At 38.5% G+C, this 24835-nt stretch overlaps 1 protein-coding gene across 1 annotated transcript in view; it reads right to left on the reverse strand.

Annotated features, from left to right (window-relative positions):
- SMAD2 (SMAD family member 2) overlaps nucleotides 1-24835 on the reverse strand; it is a 48078-nt gene that overhangs the window by 20900 nt on the left and 2343 nt on the right. Inside the window, exon 2 of the mRNA XM_080362852.1 lies at nucleotides 16166-16458. Coding sequence (XP_080218978.1) covers nucleotides 16166-16401 — 236 coding nt within the window. The 5' untranslated portion in view covers nucleotides 16402-16458. The remainder of the gene's footprint in view (nucleotides 1-16165; nucleotides 16459-24835) is intronic.

Raw genomic sequence — 24835 nt, forward strand, 5'->3', positions numbered from 1 at the left:
GAGGAGATACACCAAACCTTTGGAACTAGCTCAGAGAGGGTCTCAAAGAAAACAGTAATAAGACAGACTGATTTGAAAGGCTTAGCTGTAATATAGATGAAACAAAGTCAACAATTTTAGAAGTTCATTGGCTTACATATAGTATTATATTCAGTAGTGACAACAGATCGTACCAAATCTGCCTGATAATGGTTTCTTTAATTCTGGATTTCAAATGAAAATACATGCAGCTGCTTTTATATTCTGACTTGACAGACCTTTCTATGTACTGGCAATCAGCATTTCTCCCTATTACAGCCTAAAATGTCTCTGCACCAGCCAGTAGCAATGTGAATTATACTACCTGTCTTTGCAAAAAGCACCTCAGTTAGCTGTACAGCCAGTTGTCTGAACAAAAGCTTATTATAAAATGTAGGTTTGCTGGCCTAAGTGTCTCAATTACTGATTCTTTTTTTGCCCCATGCTGGGGTTGGCAGGGAAAAGGTTATTTGCACTATGCTCACCTAGAAAACATTAGAGATCTGCAATAACAATGCAAATGTTAAGCTACTTTTATATCTGCCCTACTGCTCTTTGAATCTCACGGCATTTTGCATCCCTGCAGAAATGACCGATCTATTTACTCACATTTCCATCATCCCATATTACAGTGGCAGAATGTCATTTACCTACTTAAATGTACACAACCAGGCACGCACATTCATCAAATGGCATGACTCAAAGCTACAACAGTTCATTTCTGCTTGTGAGTTATGCGAACACAGAGGTCCTGATCTCATTTTCTTGCCACAGAAAATGTAAAGAGTCACTAATTCAGGATGAAATAATTTTCCTTCTAAGCACCTACTAGAGGGATAAGCTAATATCTTAACCATGCCAAATAAAAAGCACAAGTGTGAATTCTTTTGAAAAACTCATCTTTAAGAGGAGCTGGACAAGGTTCTTCCATGGAGACCTTTCTGTAATAAACACTGGTGTAGAAAAGCAAATCTCTAGAAAAGTTCTGTTAAAGGGTAATATAAGCAACCAGAGTAAATGGATATTTACACATGTTTAAGCACAGGTGGGCAGTTAGCTTGTTAAAAGATTCTCCCATTCTTCAAAGGAGAAACAGAGCCTGTTAAAAATAGGAAAAGGATATTAAGTAATGTCTAAAAGAGCCCTGGACTCCAGAAAAGAAATCTCTCACAGAACTGAAAGCCCAGGTTTCTCTCAGCACAAACTCAACAAAACAATAGTAAAACTGGCAGCTGGGACACTCAGCTCCCACAGTTCTGAATGCATCCCCAACCCCTTACATTTACTTATATTTAAGCAACTGGTTTTACACACATAACAACAAAAAAAAGCGCTTAGTTTTCCCTCTCCCCTGTAATACAAAAGCGGACATTTTTACCAAACATATGCAACATAGATTATTTGCTCAAAACATTAACTGTACCTTCTCCCTCTGCCTCCCTCCTCCCCACATACACACATTCAGGACATACTAGATCCAAGAAAGAAATCTTTACGTATGTGCATATTCAGTGGACTATAAACCAGGAACCACTGCACAATTCCTCATAATCATAAGCCTTTTACACATAAAGTTTACATAGAATTTTACACAACACATTCAAAACTACTACATCAAATACAAAATGGAGCATCAGAACCGAAGAAAATGACTTAAGTAACCTACTTATAAATGGATGTATGCTAAAAAATTAACACATCAAAACAGGCAGAAAAGCAGGAGGCACAGGATACAATTAACCTCTCTAACACTGTGGGAAAATAAAAAAAAAAAAGTCATTGCACAACTCCCCTTTGCTTCAGCTGAAACTTTAAGGATGTCCACAGGGGACGCAAAAGTGGAACATGAGGTACAAAAGATACTCTGTTAAAGCCTAACATCTGAGCTGCCCATTGCTCATTTTAGGGCCAGGAGCTGGTTTCTTCCAGTTTTGCAGAGCGCCAACAAGTTGTCCTGACAAACAGTATATGCTTCTGTTGCCTTTTCTAAAGGCACACTTCTTAAGTCACATGTGCGACAAACTGCTTGCAAAAGCAAAAATATAGAAAGTAGGAGGGACCCTGCAGTATCTTCCTTCCTTCTCCCAAATCCTGACACGCTACCCCAGTGCTGTCAGACAAAATAAATCAGCCAACAATCAGTGTTACCTTGATTTCTCTCTCAATACTACATGATACTGGAAGGATAGCACCTCAAAGTTCAAGAGTGATTTTTCCAGGATGCCATGGAAACCAAGCAGAAGTAAAATATTTCTTTCTGTTCTTGTTGTCCATATGGTCTGTTCAGATGTAGATCCTACCACGGAGTGTTTACTCTCTGTTCAAGGCCAGGTGGAGGGCAGCCTGCAAACTTTTATGCTTATAAATGGCAAGGTCAAGCAGCACAGAAATATGTTCAGGACTGAGTACTAAAAGGCATGCAACACAGCTCAGTCTCACTCAAGATTTGGCAGGGAGCTGGTCACAAGTCTTATGGAGAGAGACTGAAGACAAGGAGCATGCAAAAGACACCTATGCAAATCATGAGCTAAGAGCTTCACTGGGAAACATGCCCTGGAGTTCCCTACCCTCAACGTAACACCAAAGCTTTCAGCAGCTGCAGTTTCTGTCACACAAACTCTGAAACAGTCTTAGTGGAGATAGGATGAACCACAACACTGATTCATTATTTCTCCCCTCAATCACATGTTCAAAAAAAGCCATCTAAACAAGTGACACTCCAGTGAGACCCCCCCTGCAGTGCTGGTCCAGCTCTGGGTCCTCAGCACAGGACCCACATGGACCTGCTGGAGAGGGGCCAGAGGAGCCACAGGAATGATGCAGGGCTGGAATAGCTCTGCTGGGAGGACAGGCTGAGAGAGTTGGGGTGTTTAGCTGGAGAACAGATGCTACGGGGAGACCTTAGTGCACCTTTCCGGACTTAAAAGGGGCCTGTGAGAAAGATGGGACTGACTTTTGAGCAGGGCCTGTTGTGACAGGACAAGGGGTGATGGGTTTAAACTAAAGGAGGGAGATTCAGGCTGGACATGAGGAAGAAGTTGTTGTCCCTGAGGGTGGTGAGAGCCTGGCCCAGGTTGGGCAGAGAGGTGGTGGCTGAACCATCCCTGGAGACATCCCAGGCCAGGCTGGACGGGGCTCTGAGCAACCTGAGCTGGTGAAGATGTCCCTGCTCATGGCAGGGGGGCACTGGGGGAGCTGGGAAGGTCCCTTCCAACCTAAACCATCCTGTGATTCTAGATGTCCTGCATCCAGTGAGGATGGCAAGTACAACATCATTCACAATGGCAGCTCCCCAGACTAACAAGGTGAGTTATTAATTTAAAAACAAAGACTGTCATGTGGGCTCACAAGCTCTGAAGACATGCATGTTTGTACTTTAAGATGGCGTTCTTGAAATGATAACCTGGAGCTCCTACTGCTTTCTTCTTTTACACTATTATATCCAATAAGGGCTTTCTGATTGCTGCATTATTTTTCAATTTCTCACAGTATCTTCAGAAACGTAAATACAGCTTTTCAACTGGGATGGAAGCTTCCAAGTTTGAAATTCCCACAGCTGAAAGCACTGTGTTCATTATGTGTCTGAGCAAACTTATCTTCAACATTAATTATCTGTATTTCATCTGAGAACATCACACCTGAAGAAGTCTTCAGACTTTCTTACACAAGCTTTCCAAAGAACACAAGATACCACCTTCTGAAAGAAATAAAGTATCAAAACTATACTATCATAGCAAAAGGAGCATAACCAGGAACACAAGCTCCAAAAACGTCCGTTTAGGAAAAGAATCAGAGCTCTGGATATCTAGTGAGATGTTGCACCATGTCACATACCAAGCAGTTATGAAGCAGGTGTGTTCAGCAACTCAGTCTAGCGAAGAAATAACCACCTGTCTTCCACTCTCATTATGCCATGCCTATGAAAACAGCTGATCAAGCAATTCTTTCTAATATTTGAATTACCACTGAAAAGTTCCAACTAAAGAGACAGATGACTTGTACGGTCTTCCAGACAGGAACAACGTCAAACTGTTAATATCGTCTTTATAAGTTACGTAAGGAATGAAGAACCCAACAGATTAATCTCAATTTCATTTCACACCACATGTGGTTGTTACTTTTTCTTTTTTGCTTGTTGGTATTAGTAAGCGGTATCACGCAGTGGGTTAACATGACACCCAATGCAGTTTCGCAGATTAACACTCTCTATCATCCTTAACAGCCCTAAACAGAAGTATCAAAGGACAGAGGATCTTTATAGGAAGATATACTCACAATACTGGCTGATCTATCCACAACAAATTGCTTTGTTAACAGCAGAAAGGAATCTCATGGAAGATCATACTTTCAAAAGACATAAACGTACACATTTCAGGACTAGCACCAGACAGATATTAAAAAAACAACCTTTATCTCAAGTTCTCTAACCACTATTAGTCATAGTAGGTGCGGTGAAAGCTTTTCCCACAAGCTAAAAGGTACAGATACCAAGGGCTACGTCAAATAATTTTTCTGAAATAGTCCGTCATCCTCCAAGTGGGCGAGTGGCTGATGCTACTGCACGAGTGGGCTGGTTTGCAACTAATGGACAGCTGAAAAAAGATGTGACATTTTGATTAACCTTCTCCAACTAGTAGGTATTTGCAGGAGTGAGGGGGAGGAATTAGCTCTGCAAGACATTTATCTTGTTCACGTTGCTTGAAAACTATGCTAACTTGGCAAAACATTACTCTTAGAACAACAGTTACAGAAACCTTTAATATCTCCTCTCAAACTGAAGTTGCCTCTGGAAAGCTTCTTATGAATTACACACCCGTCTCAAGAAACCCAGGAGGAAAAATGAACACAGAATATATAATATCAACTGTTATATAACTAAGGCATGCAGTGTTTCTCATAAGATATTTCGAATTAAGTTTGAGCCATAGAGGACAGTTCCCCAAGAAACATATTGGGGAAGAGAACTGAACGGCACTTGTGCCATTTTCATAAATAAGTAAAAGCAAAAACTTCAATCAGATGATGACATTACCACCACTCACAGCAATGTCCATATTTTATGAGAAATATTAAAGAAAATTCACAACTAGCAAGGAAGCATTAAAAGGCTTGAAGAGCTTCAGTCTTCAGATACAAGCAACTGGTACAAAGATACAAGCAACTGGTATTTTATTTTTAAAATTAACCTAGCCTTTTTGCTGAGACATTATATTGCCTTATGTGCTTAGCAAAAGCAAAAATCAAGCAAGCTAACTTAATAGCCAACCTGCCCAACTACAGACGTCTGCTCCCCTCAGGCCCAGAGCAGAATACAGGACCCCATGTTAGACACTACTGACAGAAAATCTGAGTATGCAGGGTACACTATTAGAAAAAGAAGAATTAAAATCTATTTCCAGACTTTTGCTGCCTAGAGCTGGCCAGAAAGGATGTGTTAAGATCAAGTCCTGAAGTTTTCGGCATCTCGCTCATGATCCACACCCACAACACGCACCTGAAGACGATGCCCACAAGCCCTCTTACTTCACATGCAATTGCTTAACACTTGAAGCACTTTCCCAGGAGATCCAAAAGCTTCTTTTCTTCACTCCACCTAAAAAGAATCAACTCTGATCTACCACCATATGCACTCTGCTGAGGTGGCAGTTGCCCTGCTCACTCTCTCTCCCATTGCAGCCAAAAATAAAAGAGAATTCCAAAGGCTTTAGGACCATTAGCATTCAAGTAAATGGTTACCTGGCTTCTCACAAGGAGAGCTGCTTAAATCCTTCTTGGAATGTATGTGGTTATTGCCCAAAACGTTGAAGGGTTCCCACAGGATGAACAACCATGCTGACACTGAGCTCCAGTAAAAATGTCTTCCTACCATTGAAGAGATTATTACGGCATTTTTAAAATGGCCACCACCAACGCAGCTTACAATAGAGATATACAGGGGACAGCAAAACATTGATTTTTGGTTACTTACCGTGCTTAGACAAGGCGCCAGTCCGCAAGACAGGTACACAGGATGCAAAACACTAAAAATTTAGATATAAAGGAACTAAAGGTATTTTCATATTAGCTTTTCAGAATTCATCAGAATGGGCACACTTCAATTCTTTCCCTGATACAGTGATGAAGTTTACATTTAAGTCCTCCCACTATAACAGAAGGGGAGATTTATTACAGAAGGACAGTAAAGAACTATCAATAAGCTCTGGTGATTGGAAGCTGCGCTGCTATAGGCTACACAAACACAGCAAGGTGCTCCTGAAAATTGTAGCTGGAGTCCATGACATTATATTTGAGTTATCTACTAAAAAGAAAAGACTTTTTCAACAAAACACCATTTTAAACGCAACTTTCCAGGCCACGAAGCTAAAAGATTTCACACCCTTGAGTCAAAATCTCAAAACTACAGCATGAGTTAAAATTATTTCAAATATCAACAGAGGAACTTGACTTGAAGCCTCCCACAAAACTAAGAGGAAGTGAACACCAGTTCTGGGATGTAACTCTCCAATTTAGCCACACAGTAAGTTCAAAATTCTGCATTTAAGCAAAACTCAGTATACTTCTTTTGCATCAAGCTTTTCTCTATCAAGTACCTAAGAAAAGATAACCCAAGCATCCAAATAAATGATCAGTTTTGCTACAATTATGGAAAAAAGACTCAACTGAATGAAAGCTTGCAGTTCTTGACCAACTGAAACTCGCTTGTACATTTCAGAATAAAAAACCACCACAATTTGGGGCATCTTTTCTGAACAAAAGTTGAAGTCGGCTTACTGCGCAGCACTTGTCCGCGGGGATTTCCCCAATTTCATTGTTCTTCTGCCAATTTTGAAGCATACACAGCGAGATGTGAACTTACTCCAGCTCCCAATTGTTCTCTCGTATCCTGCCGGTCTGCTTCAAACAATGCAGTGTGACAGAAGCCAACAAAAGCCGCTCGTGATGATATTATGGCATTGTATACTGTAAATTTTAGAAGTTTTCCGCCAAACAGCACTGCAACCAAGTCAGAGTAAGTGAACAGAAACAAGCAGTAAACAAAACATGGGGAATTAGTTTTATTAAATTAGGAGGTATCGCTTCCAAACAGGATTAAATCAGTAGGGAACCTGTTAACTAGCTATTTGTGTTCAAAAGCTGCAGCAGTTAAATAACTGCAGCATGTTGTTTATCCTACAAATTCTTACCAAACTAACAGCCTGAGCAACACAATTGGGAAGTTTTTCCTGTAAAATTGCTCTGGTTGTCATAAAACATTCACATGAGCAAAAGCAGTACCAAGAAAACGAAATTGGCTGACTTCTACCAAAAAAAAAAAACCAAAACACAATCACACCACAAAACAAAACCACAATATAATGAAGAGAGTAATCTTCACCATATATAAAGACATTAATTACCACAGTAAGCCAGGGAATAGTTTAGCATTGACTTAGGCTGACTAAAGCCCTGATTCTTTTATTGGAGAAAAATAAGTACTATTTCCAAGATAATCTGGGGCTCAATATTGACAATAAAGCACAGTCAACTTATTTTTCTTGGGTGATGAATGTGTCTTCTTAACAGTAGCATGAAATGTCAGATACAGATACTACCATCCCTAGTTAGAGCTCAGTAGCGGGATCCGCTGAGCAGATACACTTCTAAATTAACCACAAGTAGATATTTTTCAGTTTTTTAAAATTCAACAGCCCCAGCATCAGTTGTTTTCCTACCAAACAATTAATGGCATATAAAGCCAACCAAGTTTAAACACTTATATTTTTATTCCAACTCTTCCTGCTTCTTACCATTAGAACATTCCTAGCGAGGAGCAACAGCACCTTGAAATTAAAGAATTTCCACATATTCCAACAACTTCCAACACCCCTAAATTTGCTTTCCATATCACTGATACTCCGATGGGAACAATGCCTTAAACTTACACTCCCTAACCAAATAATTCAGCTTAGATCAGGGAGGTGAAGGCATTATCAGAAAAATTAATCTCAATTTATAGACTGAAAACTGACAGCAATTTTTCCTCCTGACTCCAGGCAAGCTCTTGCAACTATGCAGCACTTTGCTATTGGCTAAATATCTTGCACACTTATATTTTTTACTCGTTGACCTACCCCAAATGACATGCCAATACTTTCTGCCTGGCACACCGACTCTGTGAGAAATGATGTGGGTAAGTCACGTGGCTTCCTGAATTGCACGAGCTTAAAACTGGCAGCCCTAAGTTTCTTTGTTTAATACTCTAAGACTTCCTTTTTCAGGATGACATCAATCTTATAAGATGCTGTAACCTGAGCTATGTCTAAACTAAAACCAAAACAACGATTATGTTTTAGTACCTTTGATAAAATCTCACACTTGAACACAATCACTCCTCTTAATTTCAATCAACACTGCATTAGAAGGCAGTTGGTAGAGGAAAAAAAAGGTATTAAAAAAAAGCATTATCTTATGCTTATATTAATCTTGTGTCCTATTCTACATATCAAATATACTGATTTTATTAATCAAACAGGAGAGAGCAAGCACAACATAACTTGAGGGTACAATTTTTAATATAGTTTTGTAGTTAATGTGTAAAAGTAGTTTTTAAACAGATACAGGTAACGTCACCAACACTGTCCTACTTATTGCTAACCTCAGGTTTAGAAACTGATTTTCATAGAGCCTTGATGTCAAACTTGACATGAATTTTAATTTCGCATTATATGTCCATGCAGCACCTAAAGGTGTCCTGCAACCTAGAGTTTGCACATCATTTTACACATATTTAATTAAGTCCAGCATCCTTTTGTCTACAATCATACCATCCTGAACATTTAGAAACTAAGAAGACCTGGCCCCATTTATCTTTAAGCAGGAAAAGGTCTTGGAAAGCCAGGTGCCTGCTTGTGCCACACCAGCTCCGAGAAAGACTTCATTGAAGTTGGTGCAATCTCTCAGAATCCCTTTGTTTTGTTCTCTCTCTGCACTAAAGAACATGGACCAGTTGGAAGCTGTCACTCTAAAATTATTGAAAGAAACTCTCAACTCAGATTAGAAGGCACTGCAAAAAGTCAGAAAAACACCTCTGGAGTCAACTGCTTTCCACTGGCTACTTTCAGCAACAACAGACTGTTTCTCTTGCAGGATCATCTTCTCACATTTTATTTTCAGGCAATGCAGGTGTACTTTGTTCACCTGGCCAGCAGCCACCTGGCTTTTTCCTAGGCTCAAAACCATTTATAAGAGGAAGGTACACAGCAATCTGTCAGAGGAGTACGTACGCACCGGGCCAACTCTGAGATGAGGAGATGTCACATGGAACAGGAAACCACCGCAAAGCACCATCATTCTGTCCTTACTGTTCTGCAGAGGCCAGAGCCTGGCGTGACACTTAGAAAGCACCAAGAACATCTTTTAGTCTTTTATGGAGGATGTAGAAACAACATTCAAGTCCCACCGTAACTACAGGACGGAACACAGTGAACCATCCAGTCTTCACAGCACCAGGTGTCATGAGGATCAGGGGATTCTGAAGCTAATCTGGGTCAATGCTCCTCAAAATCTCAAACATCCTTCCAGGAAAGATCCCTCTCGCTTTGTTCTAAAGCATTATTTTTATTGAAATTCCAACAAGAGAAAAGCAGAAGGGGTTCTGCTGCATCCTATGAGAAAAAGAGTCAGCTTATCAAAAAACAATTTGCAAACACGCTCTTCCTGTAATCTCAGCAATAAAAATTGTGCTTTTGGTGTATTCTAATGTACATATACATATCTATACATATTTTAGAAAGCTTAAGATGTTCAGCTATAGTCTTCAAACATTTATAGAACCAATTTACATCTAAGCAAATGCATCCAGACTGAAATATGGTATACGGTTTGAGGACGTTCTTTATATTTATATTATTTATATTTATATTCTAATACATACCAGTTCACAACTTGTGACCGAAGATTAAGAATCAACATCCAGCCCCAACTTGAAGAGTGAATTATCCCAGCTCTGCTACAAACCTACAGTGTCAAATTCTGTTTCTGGGAAAAGAGATTTCACCTCTGTCTGGATAACAATGTTATTTTAGGATCTGCTGTGCCAATCCAACTAGCTCAGCTAAATTAATTCACAGCTTAGCAGCAGATGTTGGGAACTTTCCTCAAACAGTTTCCAGAAGAATCTCCCCCTGCAGTGTAATTTCCAAAATCACCCATCTCCTATGGCTTTAACCTGAGAAGGAACAAAGGAATTTCTGTATTGCTATCCTTTGAAGTAACCTATTTTGGGGAAGGATTTTAAAGCTTGAAAACAATCTATTCTAGAAGCCACATTTGCTTGTCAACTCTGCTCTATGGGTGATCAAAAGCATCCTTAAAACTAGGTTACTGCATACACCTGTGTGATCACTTTTCCAACAAATATTCCCAAGGAATTCAAAGAGACATGTTAACTGGTAGCACAGGTTATATTCAAGTAAAACTGTGCCTCGTACACCTAAATTAGAAATTACTTTTTACTCAGCTATGTGAAGAAAAAGGCGTCAAAGTGCCATAATTTAAAAAGATCTGCTTGCTTTTATACAGCAGAGTCAAGCCCACTGTCCCTTTTTGAAAAAGGTATTTTCTCTGCCCAGTTTACTTCTGCTCTTAACTCCTTTGTAGACACTTCAATCAGCACAAAAAAAAAAAGTTCCACGTATGAAGGCTTGTTATTACACTAATAAAGAGAGTCAGCCCTCAATAAACAATCTTAACATGTGCTGTAAACTATGCTTAGGCTGTTAAGTCTTATCCATAGCATTAATTCACTGCAAGGAATGAACAAGGGGTTACAGGACAAGCAAGCAAAGGAATAACACTAGAATAACAGAGAAAAACATTTATGTAGGGAATTCTGACCATGCCAAATGGTCTTGCCCTCACATGTATGATGAACCTTCACCAGATTCTGCAGTCTTAATAGCTGAATCCTTGTAGGGTACATTGGAAATACAACAACATTAAGATGTACTGGATTTGTTTCCTAAACAAGTATGAGAAAAGTTGTCAAGTGCCAATGGCACTATTCATTTTAACACCAGTAACAGCCTTTTAGCCTCAGAAATCACATGGAGAAGAAACCCCTGCAGATTTTTGCTTCACAAAAACCCACCACATTACAGCCTTCAGAAGCAGTCAACACAGACTATCACATTTTTACTTTCTTAAGGAAAAAATATTAAAAAGGCATTCTGAACACAATGCTTAAAAACTACCACCATGCTATTTCTTTGGGAGAATCAGGGTGTGATTTATTATTCCGTAACAGCAATTTTAAAAGTTATCCACTTTGACTATTGGCTGAAGTGAAAGATACGCAACAGTTATGGCTTTAAAATACTACCATTTCATCCTAACAAGCTCAAAGAAACAGCAATAATGGTGAAGCAGGTCAGAAATTAGCTCCTGCTTTCAATGTCAACCAATCACTTCACTTGCAACTGTCTGTCTGCTTCACATTTCCAACACTCCCTGAAGATCTTCCATATTCCCAAAACCATGGAACCCATTGTATAGTTTCCTCTCCGGATAAGAAAATATGCAGAATTCAACTTTTCTGAAGCAGAAGTCAGATGCTTCCAAAGTCTAATTGTTGACAGTAAGTCCCACAAATCAACTACACTCTTCAAAAAACAATAGCAGGATTTGAGCCCCTCTCGCACTCCCACTTAAGTTAGAATTGGGCGGCTGCAGAAAATAAAGAAAAAGTAAGCTTCTGAAAAACAGGAAACATAGCACAGGGGTGCTGTCCTCATGTTAAGCAAGAAGGACAGAGGGCACACATAAGACTACATTTCCTACATACATACTGAACTGTTAAGCAAGAGAAAGTGTATTTCAGAAAATACTTTATAAAACTCTTATTGCACAGCAGGCTGGAAAGCAAGAGTTTGACAGACAATTACTCTTCTCTCCGCATTGGAAGCAACCGCTGCTTTCCACCTAAGAATCTAAAGCACTTGCATGGTACTAGTGCTCCAGCAAAGACTCTCTGAACTGAAATTCAAGCAGGTTGGTCTAAAAACCTTATTTCTGCCAGTGAACTGCCAGATCACTTTTCGTCAACCTTCAACATTGCTCTGCTTTTGCGCTGTAGTTTCCTCTAATATAAAGTAGTGATAAAATTTAACTTCCTCATATAAACTCAGGATCTCCCATTAAAGCTCAGATTCAGGTGTTAAGTACCGTTCCACACATTACATCAAAAGTTTATGTAAAAACTATAATGTAACTACTACTATTAACATCAACAAAAAAATTATCTGTTCAAGAAGAAAGTTTCTGAAGTTACCAATCAGGATGTCATTTGATGCTGTGTTAAACCCTTCTACAGTACTGACATGAGCACACAAACATCTGGGAAGAGAAAAACAAATGTTATAGACACATCTTTTAAGAGACCCTACCACAGTTGTCAAATTTCCCAAATGCTGGCATGGAAGGAGAATTCTACATGTGATATGGATGGACAGCTTAGGAAGGACACAGTTCTGCATTAGATTTCAGATATGTATGCTCTAGAGGAACATAAAACATCACAAAGGAGTCTTAAAACTCAATGCTTCCCTAAGCTTTTTTTTTTTTAACATTTTAAAAATAGAAGAGCTACAACATCCCAGATCAACATTATCCCAAACCTACTCCCACTAAACTCTTGTTACTTGTACAGTATCAGGCATTTTACAAAAACAGGTGCATTTTGGTCTCATTTAAAGGCAGCAAGAAGCAAGCATGAAGCATGTCTGTATTCTTTTTAAGACAGAAATACCAAAACACCGGGACACTGAAAAGAGGGATTTGTGTTTCCCTACTTTGGATTCTAATACTCTGTACTGTCGCCACTGAAATGACTTCTTAAATAATGTAGACAGACTATGAATATGCCTGTTGACTATTCACTACGTGGTTTGCTTGGTTAAAGGCTTGATTTTAGCTATTCCCAGTTACAAAGTACTTATTTCAACAGAACAACCCATGCTAATAAGGAAGAAACTGCTCCCTTCTAAGAATTACTTCATAAACGGATGCTTATGCTCTGTTTCTTCACTGACTTCTTCTTGTGCTCTATTTGTGTCGAAACTGCAAGGGAGAGTGCAAAGACGTCATCTTAAAATCTACCAAATTCATCATAAATTTTAGAAAAGTGAACTCACATGCCAATATTTAGTTTCAGGATACACAGGGATTATGCAATTAGAATCCCACTGGCTCGCTGGAAGGATTCAGCAAGATAACTACAAATTACTTAGAGGGCCAGTGTCAAAAGGACCTCTGTACTTATTTAGCCTCTGCTCTAGATTACTGACCCACTTATGAAGAGCTCAGCACCCCTGCTGCGCGATGCCAACACCCACTCCATCTGTTTGCCTCTGCTTTCTCGGAACCTCTATTAGCCCGCATTGTGTTAATTACTAAACGAGCAGCTTTTGCATAGTACACACAGTATGAGCCTCACTGAACGCGTAGTCACCTGGACAAACAGCGCAGAAACAGAACAATCCCAATCGCAGCACGGTTATCAATGACAATATTCAGATTTCTTAAGGGGCAATTTAATTCAATTTTTGCTCTCAGTTTCTAAGCAAAAAAAAAAAAAAAAAAAAGCTTGTAGGCATTGTTTTAGGTTTCAATTATAAAGTATAAAGTACTGTATCAAATTCACTGGAAATCTCCAAGAGGACTGAAACTTCTGTTGAGGGAATAATGCAGCAGTTGCAAACAGAAGCATCCCACAACATTTGGCAATATCTACACTGAGTTATGCAGTACTAGTAATTAAATCTAAGGCTAAACACACACACACACAAAACTAAACACAAAACCCTCCCCACGCAGAACATGTGGAAAGGTCGGTCACATCAGAACCACATCTCAGCAGCTTAGCACCTCAAACTTCCTGCTGACTAGGAAGAAAACAAAAAGTTTCAAATTCAGCATTTTATTATTTAAACCTGCTGATCTGCAGATCATTAAAGACACTCATTAAAGTTGGTCTCAAGCAGCAGTTTCATTAACTTACTAAATCCAAGACCAAGAATCTCCAGAAGTCATTACAGTATTGAGCTGACATTTGCTCTTTCTTGGGAACCCAGATTACTGCTGTCAAAGTTAAATTATATCAACAGTCCAAAAGACAACCATGAAACTCAAGAATTCTGTGTAGTGCTGCTGGCAACGCTGATACCTCACCCCTTAATACCAAAGCCATTTCTTAGTTTAATTTTAAACCTTGTGTAATAACTAAAACCATGCGAAGAGCTCTCTAGGCTACCAGCTTCTCCTGAGGTAGTAAAGAAAAACAAAATGCAGGTCCAGTCCTTTGTACAGTGGACTAGAGGGTAGAGGAAGATCATCCATCACAGCCCAGCAAGGATTGCTGGTCACAATATGGAGCCTATACAGAGTAAAACTGAGTTTTGTAGTCTGTTTTAAAGAACTATTTACTATATTTACCTTAACGCAAAACAATCACGCATGTGGGAGGAGATAGTCAAATACAGATGACAAGTAGACTATGGAAACAATGAAATTGGCATTTCGTTTGTATCTCCCAACATCATCTTCAAAATTACATTTAAACAAGAATTCCTCTGAAGTAGTAACATTTACTGCCCCAGTACCTCTGCAGGAGAGCTCTAGGAAGTCTCTCTAAGAACTCTAAAAGTTAGATATACATTTTATATCAAGTGAAGTGCTGTATGACACATGGACCTTCTGTCATATGAAATGCCTTCCAATTAAGCATTTTGTCTCTGTCATAGTAGATACTTGCTAAAAATCATAAAGTCATAGCATGTCAACTCAGAAAGTCCCTGTCTCTGCAGGTTCCAATCTCAGTTTGCTGATATACACTTAAGACGAGAAAACTCAAATATTTTATTTCTGATTTTTTTTCCAGCTGGCAAAAAGAAGGAAGCAGAAGGAAAACCCAGAGAATTTTGGGACTACCCTAGGGAAGAAAATGCAAGCAGAGGGCAGCATAGGAAACAAAAGGTGAGTAGAAAAGAGAGAGAACAGAATTCAAGTCGTCATTCATTCAGAACGTACTTATGATTTTTCCCAGAAAGATGTGTCAAATCTAAAAGAGAATGCTAAAACCATTATCAGATCTAACAGCTATAACACATTTGATATATGGAAATCACTACTTACACTAGTCAAATCTAGCTTGCGCTATGATTAATACAAAGTTTAAAAGTAGCTGGGGCAAATGTGCTAATGGGGAAATTAAGTTCATAAACCAGATGCATTTTCTCTCCCCTAGAAAGTATTCTAAGTGACAACGGGCTAAGTGCCCAGAATATTCCTGTGCCACCAGATCCTCTAAATTTTCCTAGAAAAACACACCTGTGAAGAGATTTAACACTTATGTCACACATAATGAGCTTACATATGCACCTTAGTGGGATTTCTGTACGGCGTGAATCGAGAGCAGACTGCATTATACTGACAAACACAACCCTTGCCTCTCACACAGCAGCTGCTGTGAATTAAGTTGAGAAATTCAAAGGGGTAAAATGCAAGTCGTTCACCTAGTTGTATATACATATCAGGAGCAGAAGAGCAGTTCTATAAATACTCCAGGTTATTAAATAAAAAGCACTTCCGTTAACCAATAACAAATAATAGTTACAGTAAATAAACTGGTCTTCCGGCAACCTGCCTCTAAAGAGAAAATTCTCCTTCAAAATGGAGAATGGATGCAGCTTGTACAACTTAAAATAAAACTACTATATACAACTGAAAATAATTAGATGACTGAAGTATTGACCAAGGAAAAACTAGTCTTTTTTTTTTTTTTAAAGAAGCATAGATTCAAGTTTGCCCCTCTGAACACAGACAAGGTTATTAAATAAAAGCATAAGGCAGAACTACAAACTAGGAGCTGTGCTATGCACCACCAGAATACAACACAAATTGGAATCTATGTAATAATGAAAACTGAAACATAAAGTTACCATTAGAAACTGTGACTTTACAAAGCAAGCACTATGTAAAACCAAAACATGTTTTAAAGAATCAAAATCATGCAACTGATGTTTTTTTTAGTCATTTGTTCATGGGATGGCCTAAATATCCATGTAGTTGTTTCTTAAGTGGTTGTAACAATTTCAAATACAACAGTACTTACCTTGGTATCGTCACACATTTTGTATTGCAATTCTGAGTGGTAATTGCCTTCTCGAGCTCATCCAGCTGTCCTGTTTTCTTCAGCTTCTTGACCAAGCTTTTCACTGCTTTTTCACACCACTTTTCCTCCTGACCGTTCTGCTCACCACCACCAGCCCCTCCAGAGCCACCAGCAGATTTTTTCCACCCCAGGAGTCTCTTCACCACCGGTGGAGTGAATGGCAATATGGATGACATGACTTTCAGCAGACAGAACGCTCAGCAAGCAATAAATTAGAGATTCCTGTCTGCTCCCTAAAAACACAAAACAAAACAGACACGTTAGCACTGAGGTTTCACATGAAACAAATATTAATACCTTGCTTAGGACCTTTCATTACTAAATGCCACAGAACATTGCAACCCAAAACAAGGCAGATAATAGTTCAGAAATTGTCTTCATCATGGTTCAGAATTTCACCATTAAAGTTAAAATGCAAGTTTGCTGCAGACTCTTCAACAGTTAAGGCTATTGTTGGATTACATTTAATTTTTCTGCAAGTCTTTTCTGCCTAAAGTCAACTCCAGAAAACAAAGAAGTTAACTTGAGTCTAACTTTGCATGGAGGCAGGCTCATTTTAGCCATTTATTAAAAATTTCCACATGATTGACACACTGCATACACATATATGCACATTCTGCCCATCTCCAAATATATTTAGCAAGCCAAATTGCATTTTGAATGTCATTTAGTCATTATGGCTTGATAGAAGTCTTCCGACAGCCAGCCATTTCACAAGCCTTTTCTCATTTTGCCTGTTATATTTTAAATAACTACCAACTTTTGTTTCACTGAGGACACTGATTTGAAATTCTCTCACAAATCTGGTAATAAGCTTATTCCCGTCTTGCACTCTAGAGTTCAACTGCCTACAGAAAATGAAACTTCTCAACTGGCAGCACTTAAAATCATCAAGTTTTTCAAAATTCATTAAAGGATATCTAAAAATCTTAGTTTGCAGGCACCTGAGTAGTAGAACTGTGTTTTCAATTTTGATAGTATCAACTACCTGATCAGGATGTTTATATAAAATGAAAGATTAGAAGGGATGCCAAAACTTGGGCTATGTTTAGCATTCACTGCAATTTGCACTTCGAATCATTTTAAAGAAAAATGACAGCCATTTAGAAAAAAAAAAAAAAAATAAATATATATATATATACATATATTGGTTTTGCAGCTTTTATTAGGCTAGTTTGAGGTATTAAAACATAAGCCTCAAATCAACCGTATTATTTCAGGCAGATAGCTGTTAGAAATTGCTTTAGGACATAATGGCCCTATGGGTTGAAGTCAAAAACAACCTTCTTTCCAAGCAGCAAATGGGTATTTGATGTCCAGAAAGTCACCTTATTTCCAAGTTGTATAAATTAGTTCGGTCACCTGAAAATATTTCGTTTTAGCTAAGAGTTAACACTACCTTCAGGCTACTTAATTTGAGATTTGAAAGCAGCTTACAAATTTCCACATCATGTACAGGTGCGTGCCTCATTTCTACCCAAAATGTACCAACTTCATCCTATTGAAATTTTCCATCTGCAAAACAGCATGGATTATTTGGGATACTTCAGGCTACAGTATTCATGGCTAATTTATGCCTCATCATATCTTCGCAGTTTCAGTGAGGACCGACAGGTCGAACTAACACTAAATCATATTCTACAGGTAACTTTAAATCATAACTTTCCAACTTCCATGAGACAGAACATTCAGCAGCAATGACATTTCAGTTTCAACTAAAATATACCTCCAAAAACGAGCTTCTGAGAGCACCTAAAAATATGACTGAAGCAAGAATTGTAGTTTTCTGGGGTCAAGGAGAGAGAGGTTCCCATTAAGAGGGAGTCAAGATTAACACTAACTTTATGCAAGTCATTCAAAAGAATTTATTCCAAATTAGAGAACCATAGAATGGTTTAGGTTAAAAATAATTTAATTCAACCCCCTGACATGGATCACTAGATCAGGTAGCTCAAAGTTCTGTCCAGCCTGACTTTCAACACTTCCAATGATGGCACATGCACAATATCTTTGGGTAACCCGTTTCAATGCCTCACCACTCTCATAGTAAAAAATTTCTTCCTTATATCCAATCTAAACCTAGTATTTCAGTTTAAAACCTTTGTTCCTTGTCCTGTCAGTACAGGCCTTGGTAAAAAGTCAAAGCTTCCTCACAAGACTATAATATGAAAAGAACCTTTATTCTTTGAGTAATATTACATTATTACATAAATGTCCCAAATATTTCAGACTACAGGTTTTGCAGATCACAAAAGTGTCGCACAGGAGCCCTGGTTGCTACTAACACAAGAAAAATAAACTCAATATCCAATTTTTTTCAAATTAAACACTGACTAGGACACTCAGTGAACGGTTTCAAGGAGAGCCAAGCCAATACAACAGCTTCTGGCCATAAGAAGCCCAGGTGCCCATACCTTCCACCTCAGCACTAGTGCTAACACCTTTCCAGAAAGACTCAGGTAGATAACTAAGTAAAAACTAATTAACTGAGGGTTTTTTGGTGTTTTGTTTTGTTTTTCCCTGAATGAACCACGGTCACTTTATAAAGACTTGGCTGAGTGAGCAAAGCCAACATGAAAGCTTCAGAGGCAAGAAATTAAAAAACACCAAATCAAAGATGATAACTTCTTCCGCAGCAAAGATCCCGCTTTGAACACCACCAATTGGTGGTTTAACATCTGAACAATGAATTCAATGATGACAGACACATGCAACCAAGTCCCAGTATCGTTGCTTATCCACACACCAATTCTTCTCCTGTTTGCTGAGCTCACTGACACATAATATACATATTTCCTACTCCTTAGCTTCAAATTTGACACCTTTCAATTCCCCAGAATACTCCTTTGATTGTCAGCCTTATAAAATACACACTTCAGAAGGGCCTCATTTACCACCAGGGTAAATTGACTATTCCTCTGGGCCCTCTAAACATCCTCATTGCTTTTATCTAATTTTTCAGCTTTACAACACCCCTCGTGATGAGGTGTCCAATTTTGCAGTATTCTCTCCCCTAAGACATAACACTGATCTATATACAATTTTCTGGATTCTCTGGTGCTCTATTTTTTTTTTTTAACTAAGATTTGCTTTCCTGCTTCAAATGCATATTTTAAGTCATGTAGCAGGGAAGAAAATTTAGAAACTCCATACGTTTCTGTTTTCCTTTACATTTGAATTCCCATAGTATTTTGACATACTTAGAGGTTTAAAAAAAAAAAAAAAAAAGAATAAATAAAAATCTTTCTTTTCCCATCTCCAAAAGACTGTCCATGCAGACATAACTAATCTGAAATTTCCAAATATTATACTTGGTTTTAACCAGTTCCCCCACAGACATTTGCTCATCCAGTTTCTGCAGAAGCTGTCAGAAAGCACAAGTTGATCTGATTTTAAGAAATAAAAAAACAAAAGGACATGCTTAAAGAGCTCTTTATTACAATTATTATTACAGCTTAGCGGCTGTTTAAAAAAAAATCAAATAAAATAAAAAAAATCAACATACACCACAGCTGTAGACTAAAAATCTGAGAAGCTTAAACTAACTTTTTCCTTCTAGCTGTTGTTTTGCCATGCCAGGGCTTTGCCAGGGGTATCAATAAGAATTTCACTAAATTCTTCCTGTATTGGCCCCATGTCTTTGAGAGGCTGAGCAGAGAGAATGTGACACAAGTAGGGCAGGACTTCACTTGGTTTAATACTTCAGCCACTTGTGATGAGCGCTTACAGGAGAATATTTCAGCCAGTTTAATTTCTGCAAAAGTGACACTCTGCTCCAAGCCTAGAGAAGGCACTGCAAAGTACAAGGCACAGTTAGGCTGAATTCTGAGCAATTTTGATCCATGCAAATTATGCCAGGAAAATGCAGGAAGAAAGAAATTAAGAAGAAATACCCTACTGGGTAGTCCTGTCTCCAAAGGTGGCAAAAGGATTCACTACTCAAGGAAAATGCATGAAACTGGCTGTTACATGGTGTCCATTCTCCTCGTAATTCTTCAGCATCTTAAACTGTTCCAGCAGGAAATTAAAGGCTCCATTCCTATCTATTCCCTTTAGTAGCCGTTTATGGACCTGTTGTCCACAAATTCATCTAACCACTTTTTGAACCTGCTTCCACAGCCTCTTGTGGCAGAGAGCACCAGAGTTTAACTGCCCACTTGTCTCAAGAAGTACTTTTGGTTGCTTTAATTTGATCTCTTTCTAGCACCAGAAAGTGGCCTTTGTTCTACTATTGCAAGCTTTGCTAAAGAATCATGTGTGTTCACATCGTCCACAAGCTTCAGGATTCTGTACATCTGAATCACGTCCCTCTCTCTAAGAGAGGACTATTAGCCTTTTGTCACAAAGAAAGTATCTGAATGCAGCACACACAGTTTTGGAAGCTCCTCTGGTCAGATCTCAAGTCTGAAAGCTTTACTACTTCAATTTAACTACAAGTCCTTGAAGATATTGCATAAGGACTGATCTGAAGACCATAGAAAAACCCTATCAGTCTACAGTTATATTTTTGCTTATCTTTTTTAATTATATTACCCTAAAGCTCTCAACACTACAATTAAAAGCACAAAGCAATCTACACCTCACAAGGAATTTGGAGACAGAAGGTGGACACCTTGTATCTGCTGCTGAACATCTGGCAGCAGCTCAAACAAAAATTTGCCTTGGGTTCTAAAGTTATCGACCTAGATGGTCTTGGATACAATGTTTATACTAAGGGATTCAGGAGTCATTGTTGCAGCTCATTCTTGAACAGTAAAATCTGGTTTCAATTCATCACCTGTAACTTTTGCCTTCAAATTGATACAGTAATATAAAGAGTTTTGATCTTTGTTCCTGAAGAATCACCCTGTCACACCTTGTCTTTTGACAATGGCCTCTTACTAAAAACATTCCTCTAGTATTTTTCAATGCACACTTTCCTCATCCACAAAAAAAAAAGGATTGCTTTTTCCCCAAATGCACCCAGAAAACAATCTTTGGCAACACTGCCAAAAATATTTTCACATTGCTAAAATGGCCACAGATTAAATACATGCTTGATATGTAACATGCCTTCCTCCTTGCAATATAGTTTTTGTTACTTCCTTCTACAGTCAACCACCTCCAAAAACCAAGTACCCATTTACAGCCTTTGCTTTTAAGGACGTTAAATGTGCCTTGCCACTGCTTATTCTTTGCATTGCCTCTCCTTTACTCGTTCTCTTCTAGTGAGGCCCAACATCACAGCCCAAATCTGATCTTTTACCTTCCTATGTACTATTCCCACTACAACGTATTGACATTCTGGGACTCTGTGAGTAACTGTAAGTAGACTTTTGAGACCCCTTTCTGAGCTCAACTACAGTTGAACTACTAGTATCAAGGTAGCAGGATGATACAGAGAAGAAAAAAAAAAACAACACTTCCACTATCCTATCCCTTTCCATGTTCTCTGGATTATGTCTTAAAAATACAGATTTGTATACTCGAAGGAGGACTCACTCTGTTACTCAGAGAGTTCCGAGTGTGTCTCCAGATTGCTGGAACACAGGGAGCATGTGCTGTTATTCCCAACGGATTAAAACTGGAAAATTTACAATTTGCCTAACTTTGGTGGTATTTGTTTCATCTCTGCCTCTGTTGTGTATCTCTGCTTCCTGATGCACACGTGTTTCTATAGTAGGTCAAACGGTGTCATAGTTGGCAACTTTTAAAGTCACAGTTTGAGTCATGTCTGCTATTATTCCATTCTACTGTGGCTCTCTGGAACAAGTATTAAATATTAAGCCCATGATCCCAGCAATAACTAAGCATAAAAGACAAAGAAATCCTTAAGGGCAGCATGCTAAGTAGACTAAAATCTTCAAGGGAAATTCTCCTTTCCTGAGCGTCTGGAACACACTACAAATACACTGGTGCTACCAAAAATATCAAGTGATTTCTGGCTAATTTATTCCAAAGCCTTATGCAACATATTTCATATCAGTCTGCTTATTCGTCTTAAACTTGAAATAAAGAAATCTGATCTTCTCTGGTTTTACTAGAAGTATTCTGGCTTAGAGGAATTTCATTCGCAAGAGTTCTTCTGGAATAAAGAGGACAGAAGTTAAGCTCCCAAGGAAAGAAGATCGAGGAAAATAATTTGTGGCATTTGAGAGAGAGTCTACAAGTTCATTTCCTCCCTATTTTAGTCCTGGTTTTGTGATTTTTTTGAAAAGGCTATGTTTTTTTTTCATTAGTCCTGGAATTTGGACAAGATTCTTTATTGATTTCACCCAGTGCACAGTATTTCAGATCTTTTAGGAGAGGAGGAAATATCCACCTTTTCCCTTCACAGGCATCCCTGTGATATTAGTGGTTTCAGAATAAGGCCACATTAATTCAAGCACCATCTAATTAAGGCAGTATCAAGACCTTATGTTAGGCTAAACAGTACTGAGAGCTGAAGTTTTAAAGGGCATAGCTTATGCAGCAGTGCATATGTCTTCTATATTAATCAAAAGTCATTAAGACTGATAGAAATGATAAAACAAGCATTTCATCTTGCCTTGAACAGAAGCAAAACTAATTTATGATCCATTCCTGGATACCTTAGGCTGTATTATTCCAAACAACAAGAAGAGAGTTTATTCACAGCAGAATCTGAGAAAGTTTTCCCAATGTTCACGATCTCTACTCACAGGACATCTGAATTCTCTATGAAGTTAGAACTAAAATCCAAGCCAGTCTTTTCCCTTTCACATAGGACACGCTCTAGTTAAATAACTCCGTGGAACTGACAAGACAAGGTATTTCACTTCTATTGCAACCACACCCCCTCCAAAAACTGTCTTTTGACATTTCAGAAAGGATAATTCTTTCTTCTTTCCCTACACACACATACTAAAAAGACCTGGTTTTGTCATAGTGGAGAAGCTCAAACCTGCAGTCACATACATACTTTTCTGAAGGTTTGACATGAGCTGATGAAGTTCAAGGCAGGTTGCTTGTCATCTGTGGGGACAAGAGCAAGGAAAATTCTTCCTCTGGGTCAGCTTTAGCATGAGGATTTTGTAACGAGCCTATCTACACACTCAATTTCCACAAGAATTTATAGGTTATTTTGCTCTACTATTGCATCTCGAAACTCCGCGTAACTGTATTATCTTTATACAGCTCATTGAAAGCAGAATTACCCACCTAATTTGAAAGTAGACTTTTTTCCTCTCACTCATTTCATGAAGTTTGATTATGAATCAAATGAAAAAACTCATGTTTCTCATACACAGAACTAAAAGAAGCTTCATTGTGGTGTTATGAAAGCTTCAGAAGCTGGATTTTTCTTCAATTACTAAGGACTGCGGCAAATTACAGACAAATGTAATAAAAAAACCCCTACATTGCTATTAGAAAATTAGCACACTGTTACACATGTATTCAAGGTATACTAAAATTGCATGCAACTAGAGACATGAGAAAGAAGAGATGTTAATTTTACTGACCTTTGATTAAACTACTAATAGGACCAATGTATTTTAGCAACTCTCCTAGAATTACAAAAGAGGAAAATTACCACAACAGCAGTCAGTCAATCCAGCTGTCTCTGCAAAGCACCATGCTTCTTCCACCTACTTAGTATTATGAACAACCTCACAATATTGCTTCTTAAAACTAAAATACCTTAATAGCCCCACAAAAGCACTGAATAAGCACTTCAAACCACAGCAGTTGAAGCCCTTCTCACCTCATCTGTTTTGACTAAAATTTCCCATGTGTAACAGGCAAGTGTCAGTTCCACTATTTTTGAAAATAAAACTACTCCTGGCCTAAATCTGACAGGAATATTCACAGAACTGATTAGCAGGTACCTGTTTCAGTTTTTCTGTATAGCTTAGCAGCTTCTCCACTTTCTTAAACCACAAACAATTGCATTTAACCATTAGTTAATGAAAGTTCACTTTCAATACAGGCCTAAGGTAAATGTTCTTCAAACAAGCCAGCCCCCCCAACTCCCTGATAAGCAGAGTTCACTCTGCACCAAAGAGCATCTTGTGTTAAGCTCATATTGCTCCAGTGTAATTAAATCAAGCTTGAGCCCCAGACTAAACTGATAAGAAACCCAGGAGCTGCTCTCCCGCAGCTTCTTCTTGGTCTTACTTCACACTATGGCTGTCAAAAGCACATAATCATAATAAAATATCATCTGGAATGACGCCTGTAACACAGTTTCTCTACTGGAAGTGGAGAAAAGCATTTAGGAGGGTTTTCTGCAATAGCCAATTTCTTCTGGCCCAGAGAGGATTGAACACAGGGCTGCCTGTACTCTCCATTCTATTACAAAAAACCTAATCCCATCGCATGACCTGCAGCAATTCAGTTTAACAAATCAACAATTACAAATATTTTGGCAAAGTAAGCTTAGGTATTGTTTGCCTCTCGGCACAGTTCACAACCAGTTTGTGGCTTTATGATAAAAGTCATTAAATCCAATCTGAAAAGCAGAATTTACAGCTCACTTAGCAAGTCAGGCCCATAAATGGATGCTTTCAATTACAGGGCATTTACATGCACAATCATTAAGGCAGCGTTGAATACATTTGAAAACTCTAGAATACTTTTTATAATAATTAAAACTTTGCGTACTGTTCTTTA

This window comes from Nesoenas mayeri (assembly GCF_963082525.1).
Source record: "Nesoenas mayeri genome assembly, chromosome: Z".
Taxonomy (NCBI): domain Eukaryota; kingdom Metazoa; phylum Chordata; class Aves; order Columbiformes; family Columbidae; genus Nesoenas; species Nesoenas mayeri.